The following is a 10,407-nucleotide window of genomic DNA, read 5'->3' as shown; positions in this document are numbered from 1 at the left end:
GAATTGCTCTGTGCTCCATCACCATTCCAAACAGAGGGCTGGACACCAAACACATTACACATGCGTTTAATAGACACATTCCAGGGAGGGGAGAGAGGAGCCTCACTCCCAGCAGAAAGCTTATAAGCACCGTGAGACAGACGGGCTGACAACCTGGCCTTGAGATGGCCTGGGAGACACAGACTACCCATCTCTGCATCTGGAGGGAGGGAGGAGGAAGGAGGAGCTGAGGGGAGAGTCTCCACAAGACGGGCTGAATGTGAATCTTGAGAGAGTGTGGGCTTTGGCACAGAGAGGGTATCGGGAGCTGTCAGGAGGGCAGAGGCTGGTTTAGGCCAGGGAATGGGGTTTAGCTAGGATGCCAGGCTTCACAGCAGCACGGGTGGGCCTTGTGGAGGGAGAAGAAAGAGATGGACCCAGGTGTCCAGGGGCAATGCAGACAGGCCAGGTCAGCGGGCAGAGCTGGCTTCAGGGCAGGGGTGAGGGAGCAGGTGGCTGTACTCAGCGCTTGTAGCTCTTCCGGCTGGAGGACGTGGTGGAGACAAACTTGATGCTGGAGCCACTGCCCCCGAGGCCCCGATTGCTAGCAGCACTGAAGCCGGAGCCCCTCAGGCCCGTCCCCAGGCTGTGCCCACCGCTGGTGGTGAAGGAGTAGCCGCTGCCCCCACCGAGACCCAGGCTTCCACCTCCAATGCCGCTGCCACCGCCGTAGCCACTGGAAACGGTGGAGGTGACCACAGCTGCCAGAAGAGAGGAGACATGGTCAGAATCTAGGGCAGGAGAGAAGACACCTGGGGTGTCAGGGCCTGTGCCCCGATGTCCGTGGGGTGGGGACGGGCTGGTCTGGTCAGGCAGCTGTTTGCCTCTGCAATTTGCCCGCCCACATAGTGAGGTCACTATGTCCCAGCCTGGTTTTCCCTGCTCTGCAGCGCTGGGCATTCTCCCAGCCTGGAACGGCTTCCTGCCTCCTCCTGCTACTGGGTGCCTCTGCTTTCCTTCCAGAACTTACTGGGGACTTCTCTCCTCTGGGAAGCTATTCCAGTCCACCTGCCTTCCCCTTTGATCCTGTCACACTCTCCCCTGCTGCTCTGTCCCCATCTCATCTCCCTCCGTGGCCTGGCTCTGGTGTCTCTCTTCCTTCTGGAAGCTTGAAGGGGGCACCTATGCACTTCCTTTGGTGTCCCCCAGCCTCCACACTCTGAATCCCAGAGGGAGGCTGGAATATTCTTGATAGACCAAGTGACAGCTGACCCATTGGCCAGCTGGCTCAGCCCCTTTTCTCCTCCTAAACTGCTCGTTTCCTAACTTTTATAGCCACCCGTCACCTTAAACATCTAGTACCGTAGATGGGCTTCTCAGAAGGAAGATTGAAATGAAAAATGGCCGCTGTTATGAGATGACTTGTGTCCTCCAAAAAGTATGTTGAAGTCCTAACCCCCAACACCTGTGAGTGCGACCTTATTTGGAAATAGGATCTTGCAGATGCAATCAAGTTAAGATAAAATCATTAGGGTGAGTCCTAATCCAGTGTGACAAGCGCCTTATAGGAATAGGGCAGACATCCGTGTGAAGACAGATGCACAGGGAAATGACTGTGTGATCACAGAGCAGAGACTGCAGTGATGGAAGGCAAGGGACCTGAGGACTGGCGGCTGCCACCAGAAGCCAGGAAGAGGCAAGGAAGGATTCTCCCCTACAGGTTTCAGAGGGAGCATGGCCCTGCTGACACCTGGATTTTGGATTTCTATCCTCCAGAACTGTGAGACAATACGTTTCTGTTGTGTTGAGCCACCCATTTTTTTTGTGTGTGTGTGTGGCTCTTTGTTGCAGCAGCCCTGGGAAACGAGTATAGACTTTCAGGTGCTTTCAAGAGAGAGGAAACTTTGGAGGTTATGCCATCCATTCCCAAAATTAGCTTTGAGGGTCTCTGGAGCCACTAGACAGGGGCATCAGGGAAGGAGGACACCTGGGTGGTTCAGAGGCCTCTGCCTTCTGGAATTATTGGTTAATATATCAATCGCTATTATGAATCCTGCATCAAGAAAACCAAACTCACTGGTAGGGCATAAGTTGTAAAGCTATTTCTGTTGGCCTCACAATGCCAGCACTGAGCTCTGAGTGATGACTTCTGCCCTTACTGGCACGGGGCTGTGCTGTCTTGCTGACGCCTTGCCTGTTTCCAAGTAGCTGCCCCCAACTGCCATGTCTATGGCGTCCTCGCTGCCTTGGAAGCCCTTGGTGACTTTCTGCAGTTGTACTCTGGGAGTTAACCAAGCAGTGGGCTTCTCCCCAGACTGTCCTAGGACGGGGCTGGCCCGTTGGCAATGCGCTTGTGTTGCCAACACAACACTGACGTTGTTGTGAAGGCTCCCTCCAAACACTGACGTCAGACCAGGAGTGTTCATAAATTCTGTCAACACTGAACGCTCATCTCTGAACCGGACTTGCAGCCCCAGCAAGAAAGGTGTGGAATCCTGGGATGTGGGAGGTGTGGCCCGTAGGTCTTCTAAACCCCGGGCAGAAGGATTACAGCAAACCTCCCATGACCCCTCTGTGGTGCTCTCTCTCTCTTGCGAAGAGGTCACAATTGTGACATTAAAGGCACTCTCTTAATATGGCTCTCTTTTTAATGAATTCAAAACCTCAACCCTTCTCAAAACGAACCCTACCGGTGGGATCCCCTCCAATGCCCCATGCGTGCCCTCCACCCTCTGGCTTGCCCACCACCTCCTCATCCCCCCAACCACATACAATCCAAATGGCACGAGGGGATGTCATACTCACAGATGTTAACTGGAGAAACACCTTCTCCATTCAGCCTGATTGGGAGGAGGGGGGAGAAGGAAGGTTACTGTTGTGTCTAGCAGCTTGCAGGCATTTGAAATGACATTTTTGTAACTGTTTTAAATTCATTTAAAAACGCTTTATTATTTTTATTGCAGAAGTAGTGGAGGTTGAAATCATTTAAATACTAGTAGTATTAAAAATAATAATCTAATGACTGAAGTAATGTGGAGTTTGAGGTTCACAGGAGTAAAACCTGTAAGCTCAGAAACATATTTTTGGTTTAAACTAGGTAGACAGCTTGAGAAAATTAAAGCTAATCATACACTGGTGTCAGTTGGAAAGGCAGGGCTTGTCCTAGAACAAGAAGAGGTCTCTCTCAACAATGGACATGTTGTCATGCACTGGGCAGTGCTGAGTTATTACAGGTGTGGAGAGCAGTCTGAGTCACAAATATAACAATACCAATAATCAGTCTATTCGTGTGGTAGCAACTAGAGTAATTCTGTTTTAGCATCTTGAGGACAGAGATGGCATTCATTCATAGACACATACCTAGAACATAATAAGGGCTAACATTTATTAAGGACCTGTTCCCTGCGTTATGCCACTTAATTCTCTCACCAACCCCATTAGGTAGGTATTATTATCTCAGTTTTGGGGTAAATTGAATCTCAGAGAGGTTAATTAACTTGCCCATGATAACAAAGCTGGCTTTAAAACCAGATTCTTTTGGGTCCAAAGCCCATGTCTTTGGCCACTAAACTGAATGATAGCTAACATTTGATGAGCACTTGGGTACCCTGCATTATTTTAAGAGCTTCGTGTGTATTCCCTTATTTTAACCCTCTTAAAAACGTGTGAGAGAGAAACTATGCTCATGCCTATTTGGGCCAGAGAGGAGATGTTCACTTTCCTAAGGTGACATAGCTGGTTAGTCTAGGACTGTTTATTTTCAACCCAGAGCCTTTCATACCACATTTCCAGCCCCGCCACGTAACCAAATATCTCGTTTGATAGAATTTGATTACTTAGACCTGATCAGGTCCTAGACTTCCATGGGGTGCTAAAAGTAGTTGTACCTCAAATTTGGGAATCTGATAATGATTTATTAGCCTGGAAAGAAATTGCACCTGTATTCTTTGTCATAGCCCAGTTCCACCTGCATCTTGCTCCCTTTTCCAGGCGAGGAGGTGGATGCAGCAACCTGAATCCCTAGGTGTGCCCAGGCAGCTGCGATGGAGTCAGTGCCTCTGCCCTCACCTGCACTCCTCGCCCTCCAGCAGCTTCCTGTAGGTGGCGATCTCCACGTCCAGGGCCAGCTTGACGTTCATCAGCTCCTGGTACTCGCGCAGCAGCCGGGCCATGTCCTGCTTGGCCTGCTGCAGGGCGTCCTCCAGCTCAGCCAGCTTGGCCCGTGCATCCTTGAGGGCCAGTTCCCCGCGCTGCTCTGCGTCGGCGATGGCTGTCTGCAGGCTGGAGCCCTGTAAGGGAAGGAGGAAGCCCTGAGCCTCCGGGCAGCCCTTGGAGGTGTGGTGCTTCTTGGGTCCCGTAAGCATGGCAGAATGACCCGGAAGACATGAGTGTGTGAGGAGCTCTTGGCCCTGCCAGAGCTTTACCTGCTTCTTGACGCTGTCAATCTCGACTCTCAGCCTCTGGATCACCCGGTTCATCTCGGAGATCTCTTGTTTTGTGTTTCGGAGATCATCGCCATGTCTGCCCGCCGTGACCTGCAGCTCCTCGTACTGAGAGAACCAGAGGAGACCCAGTCCCTCATCAAATGCCTGGCCTGGGCATTCCCTGTGCACACAGCCTGGCCCTCGGTGCCACAGCAGGCCCCTCCACTCACTGATCATTCACACATTCCCTTGCTCATTTATTCGGAGACAGTTCTTGAGTACATCTACTTGCCAGGCATGTACTAAGCTCTGGGAAAATCACAAAGAGCGTAATCAGACTCCTGTTTACAGTTTATTGGAAGGAGATAGACATTAATCAAATCAGCATATTATCGAATTTATAGTTCCAAACCGAGATAGCGCCTCTTAGGAAATGAACAGGGTCCCATGAGAGTGTAATAAGGGAATCTGACCTAGATATGGAGGGAGGGGGAGGGTCAGGGAGGTCCTTCCAGAGATGGAGATGCTTGAGCTGTGCTCTGAAGGGTGGGAAGGAGAGACCTCAGTGACTGGCTTGTGGGGAGAACATTCCAGACAGAGGAAACAGCCTGTGTGAAGGCCCTGGGGCAGGAAGGACATGGTGAGTTCTAGGAGTGAGAGGTGACTCCTCACTGTCCCTGAGGAGTTCCTGGTCACCAGGCATACCTCCAGACCAATTGTGACCGTGAACTTTGGTAGCCCTGCAGACCCCAGGGCCGGGGAAATGGAGAGGAGATGAAGGAAAACGGTGCTGGATGGAGCCGAGGCTGAAGAGGGCACAGCTCTGAAGATTTTGTGACAGAATCCTCCGCCTCAGGTAGCTCTTTGTCTAATGGCACACACCCAGGACACACTCATTTAGGAGAAATAAATGCGCCCTGTCTCCTCCAGCAGACTGGAGTAAACCCACACCTTTCCCAACAGAAGCAGAGCCCCTGCATGAGTGAGGATCTGTCCGGTTTTGAAAGTGCAGAATAGCTCAGGTCTTCTGTTTCTAGATACACACAGTTAGAGGGAACAAAAGGAATCATTCGCTATAAATTTTAGTCACTCCACCTGGGGGTTGAGGGCTCCCACCCCCACTCACCGTCAAGGGGCTGCCTCTGCATCGTGCACCCCCGGCACCTGACACCTTCCTGCTTTCTGCCACGTTGCAGTGGTGGGGACTAAGGCAGCGCACGGAGCAGGGCAAGGGCTAGGAGCCGGCTTGAAGGGGAGCAGCTGCCCCAAAAGGGGTCTGGATTTGGCAGGGAGCTGATCTCATGGGTTGCACTATCCAGTCTACCACACCGCTCCAGAACAAAACCTTCTGGCCATCTGCACATTTGGACAGGTGCTCTCTATGGTCATCCCAACCTCCCTCTTCCTGACACAAACTCTCTTGCTTGGCAAAGTGCTCATTTCTGCCTTCCAGCCCCAGAGGGCTGCCTGCTCTGCCTTAAACACCTCCCCGCTCCTTGGCAATCTTTTGTCCCCTGCTGCTTCCAAAATGGACTGAAAACCCACCTCTTCTTGGAAGCTTTTTAGTAATGTTGTCTTTTTCCCTTCCGTGATGATTCATTTACTTCATGGCCTCCCAGACCTTGGGTTCTCTGTTTGCAGTTATCTATTTACAACTCTGTAACCCTGCTTGGCATACAGCAGGAGCTCCGTAAAGATGTATTGAATAGATAAGCCATTTAGAAGCAGCTTCGTGACTGTTTCTTGGTTGTTTTGGAGTCTCACTCAACCCCCAACAAGATCGTAAATGCCATGGGCACTGTGGCTGTCCTGAGCACCCTACATCGCTTGACCACCTATTAGTGTGTATGGTTGGATTTCCACACGCATTTCAAGCTAAGTTTTCATAGCACCAAAGACGCTTCTGCCAAGTCACAGGAAATGGAAATACTCGCATGTTTCCTGAGGCTTGTAGCTAATAGTTAAATGGTGATTTGGGGCTTCAGAGAGCACTAACCCTGGAACCTGTCAGGGAAGTGCCCACACTCACCTTGGTCTGGTACCAGGACTCGGCCTCTGCCCGGCTGCGGTTTGCGATCTCCTCATACTGGGCCTTGACCTCGGCGATGATGCTGTCCAGGTCCAGTCTGCGGTTGTTGTCCATGGAGAGGATAACAGACGTGTCTGAGATGCGGGTCTGCATCTGGGACAGCTCCTGCAGAGCCAGTAAACTCAGCGTCACCGAGGCATAAAAAAAGGGATCTTGAAATCACGCAGTTGACTACACATCTAGGTCAGGAATCCCTTTGGCATCCCTGGCAAGGATTCTTCCAACTCTTCCCTGGGCACTTCCAGGCATTTAGGGGGTCTCATGCCAATCCCTGAGAAATTTCTGGGCCATAGATCAATGTGATGGGCGTGTGTCGCTGCATGGCATGACTCCGTCACTCCCTCCCTCTCTCTCCCTTTCCACAAACCCAGGTCTCTGCCTTCAGAGTGGCAGTGCCCAGAATGAGGCATCTTCAGAGGGCATGAAGCACCCTGACCAACGAGCTGAGGAGCTGCTTGCCTTTTTGAACTTTTCTGGGAGGGGCAAGGGAGAAGTGGGTCTTGATTCCTTGGGAATGTTACCCAGGGACGTGGAATTTGGGAATCACCTCCTTGCTAGGCCATGGGGTGGAGGAGAAGCCTCAGAGCTGGGGTAGGTTTAGTGTGGCAAGATTTCAAGCAGTTCTTCCAGGTCCCCTCGACCCCCCAAGCCCCAGCTGGGAGTATTTGGGACATGATGCTGAGTGAGGCACCGCAAGGATGGCACCTCCTGCAGCATCCTTTCCTTTCCAGGCTCCAGACCTAGGAGGGACATTTGCAGGCTCTTACTGTCTCAAAGAGCGTCTGGAAGAAGTTGATCTCGTCAGTCAGAGAGTTGACCTTGGCCTCCAGCTCCACCTTGTTCATGTGGGTGGCGTCCACGTCCTGGAATGACAGCACAGAATGCTCCTCTGAGACCCTGACCCCAAGCAGCGAGTCCAAAAGGAGCTGGGAAGACTCCTCCCTGGCCCTTCTAGGTTGAATTTCAGCAAACTCTGTATCTGGGGTTTGGAGCTGGGAGTGGACGATTGCTGGGGACTGGGGCTTGAGTTTCCTGGACTAACAGAAACCCAAGCAGGGTCCGTGGGGCCATAAACACAGAGCAAGCATTTTGGCAGGTTTCAGCTCTCCAGATATTTTCAAGGTTGACGTCACATTTCTTGGGTGGCCCCAGGGTCACCCAACACTCCAAGATTCAGTTTGGAACCTTCTCCTTTGAAAGACGTTTCCACCCACCTTCTTCAGGGCCACAAACTCATTCTCAGCAGCCGTGCGCTTGTTAATTTCATCCTCATACCTGTAAGCACAGAGGAGGGGGGCGGGCTGTTGAGCAAGCGTTCAACTGAACTCTTCCCAGGCTGAGGAGGACTGGACTGGACTACAGCAAGAGTTAAGAGACCTCAGACTCTTTCCAGCTCTTCCCTGACCTGCGTGTGTCTTTGGGTGATTCACTTAACCTCTATTTCTCCCTCTATAAAAGGGGGATCATTTCTTCTGCCAAAAGATTTTTTCTTCTTTCTTTTGTAAGACTAGAAGGTAAGCGTGGAACTTATGGGAATAGAAATACTTACGCAGCTCCATCTTCTCAGAGATGCACAATTCCAATCTTTAAAAAATTTTACTGCCTCAAGTGCCTGCTGGAACTGTGGGGTAAACTATCTGTTCAGGACCCTGTTCCCAGTAGATTTTCATATGTTTTCACTGAACCTCAGTGTGACCATTGAGCAGTGCACTTTTTGCAACTAGGTGTTGCTCAAATGCAGAAACCAAGGGTCAGCCAGCTAAGGGGTTTCCATTGGGTATCTCATCTCTGCAGCCCGGATGATGTACAGTTAAAGCTTGCCTCCTCAAAGAGGGTCAGACTGCCATGTTTATACTCTAGTGTGTGTCCTGGAAATGCAAGCCGTCTCAGTGACACAGCCCATGTCCAGAGGAGTTAAAGAACGTGCTGACTGTGAAATAATATTATACCTCCCAGAGTAGCAATGTTTTGTTAGATGATACAGACATCCCTTTTCAGTTATGTAGACAGATAAGAACAGGCTTCTTGTTAATGGTGAGGCATGAGCTGAGGGTCCCTTTGTTACCCACACCACGCTGTCTTTGTCTTATGGGATAATGACTGCAGGTTCCGAACCTCCCAATGACTCTGCATTTGCTCCTTTGCACCTCTCTGGTCCTTGTGAAAAGGAGCCCGGGAATGACCCTGTGTGACCTGACTATGTGTTTGCCCGTCTCCCACTCACCTGACTTTGAAATCTTCCACGACGTCCTGCATGGTCCTCAGCTCAGCGTCCAGCCTCCCCCTCTCGGAGGTGGCGCTGTCCAGCTGCCGGCGGAGGTCATTGGTGTAGGCGTCAAATAAGGGCTCCAGGTTCTGCCTCACTGTCTTGGAGCCCTGCTCCTGTAGGAGGTTCCACTTCGTCTCCAGGACCTTGTTCTGCTGCTCCAGGAAGCGCACCTGGAGGGGGGAAGAAGAGAATGAAATCTTGAGAAACTGGGGAGACAGAGCCAGACACTCCAATTAGTAAGGGAGAGAAGAAAAATGTACTTTTCACCTGACACCCATCTGTCAGCTATAGAATTGACATCTCTAACTCAAAATGAGAAAGCCTTTGAAGCTACCGCAGAATTCTCTGGGGCTTCTGTAGAGCTAGAGTGGTGGGTCTTGGAGGCCTCTCTGGGGAGCCTCTACTGTTGGGTTGAGTGTCTCAACAATGTTTGCTCTGGGTTAGGTTAGTTTGCTCAGTGGAAACTCCTGTGGAGAACAACTTAACTCTTCCCTCAGTGTTGACTGAACCAGCCCCCATGGCTCCCAAGGAGGGTGAGGGGAAATTTCCACAAGGTCCTGTGGAACAAGCTGGAAAATATCTCAGCCGCCTGGGAGGTACTTGTTGAGTGGATGCGCTTTCGCACAGGGATGCTGATGCATTACGGCTCCCCCTCTGGGCCGGGGCCTCTCCCAGAGCTCATGCCACCCCAACCCAATGGAAGAGATGCAGCTCCCGGCTCACCTTGTCAATGAAGGAGGCGAACTTGTTGTTGAGCGTCTTGATCTGCTCCCGCTCCTCTTTCCGCACCCGCTGGACGGTGGGGTCGATTTGCAGGTTGAGGGGAGTCAGGAGAGTCTGGTTGACGGTGACCTCCTGGATGCCCCCAGAGGGGCAGACCGGGAAGCCAGAGCCCCCATAACCCCCTCTGAGCCCACCCCCGTAGCCAAAACCACTGCTGACTCCAAACCCGCTGCTAGCCCTGCCACCAAAGCCGCTTCGGAAGTTGCTGCCACACCCACTGATGGAGACCCATTTGGTCCCCCCCAGGTTGTAGAGGCTGCGGCTTCCAAAGCCGGCCCCAGCACCACTGATCCTTCCCAGCCCTCCGCTGCCTCCTGTGGAGCGGGTTACAGAGACGGAGCTGAAGCGGGAGTGTCCGGTGGCTGCGGTGGTGGCTGAGGCCGTGCTGAAGCCCCTGCGACCGCCAGTCTGGAAAGTGATGGCGGACTGCCTGGACATGGCGGCTGAGACAGGCTGGCGAGAAGAGCTCCTGAGGTGGGTGCGTGTGAAGGGGGATAGAGAAGACAGGTCTGGGGAGCCCCAGGCCCCTTGGCTTTTATGGGCCTCGGGGAGGGGTGGGCATTGCTAATGGAGGCCTCTGATGGCATCCACCAGGCATTCGCCAACCCTGAGGTCACACTCACCTCCCCTCTGGAAATGGTGTAAAAGCCGCTGGTTGGTTCCCTGGTATCCCCTCCCGTGCCCCCCACCCCCGCAACGTGGAAACACATTTCTAGTCGCAACTTGATCATCAGACGAATGAGAAGCACGTAAATTGCTTTCAGTCATGTCCTAATCATGCATCTTATAATGGAATCCAAAAACACTGCCTCATTTCTACACCGCTTTCTTAGGCCTGGGACCGATTCCCTCCTGTGCAAACA

At 52.1% G+C, this 10,407-nt stretch overlaps 1 protein-coding gene across 1 annotated transcript; it reads right to left on the bottom strand.

The window, feature by feature from the left end:
* Positions 1–501: 501 nt before the first annotated feature.
* On the bottom strand, positions 502–9,982 carry LOC101400788 (keratin, type II cytoskeletal 75). The gene is made up of 9 exons (XM_004429069.3): positions 9,485–9,982; positions 8,717–8,931; positions 7,707–7,767; positions 7,260–7,355; positions 6,433–6,597; positions 4,404–4,529; positions 4,048–4,268; positions 2,785–2,819; positions 502–740 (listed from the first exon to the last, which is right to left on the bottom strand). Exons 1-9 carry the CDS (start codon positions 9,980–9,982, stop codon positions 502–504), a joined length of 1,656 nt encoding a protein of 551 aa, XP_004429126.2.
* Positions 9,983–10,407: the final 425 nt, after the last annotated feature.

Source organism: Ceratotherium simum, chromosome 17 (genome assembly GCF_057802395.1).
Source record: "Ceratotherium simum simum isolate JZ-2026a chromosome 17, ASM5780239v1, whole genome shotgun sequence".
Lineage (NCBI taxonomy): Eukaryota > Metazoa > Chordata > Mammalia > Perissodactyla > Rhinocerotidae > Ceratotherium > Ceratotherium simum.
This window is presented reverse-complemented; position numbering and strand designations above follow the sequence as displayed.

Coding starts and splice junctions, on each gene's coding strand:
- LOC101400788 (XM_004429069.3), bottom strand. CDS start 9,982: ATGTCCAGGCAGTCCGCCATCACTTTCCAGACTGGCGGTCGCAGGGGC. Junction 7,356..7,706: donor AGTTTGTGGCCCTGAAGAAG/GTGGGTGGAAAC, acceptor CTGTCATTCCAG/GACGTGGACGCCACCCACAT. Junction 2,820..4,047: donor CTGGAGGGCGAGGAGTGCAG/GTGAGGGCAGAG, acceptor CCTCCCAATCAG/GCTGAATGGAGAAGGTGTTT.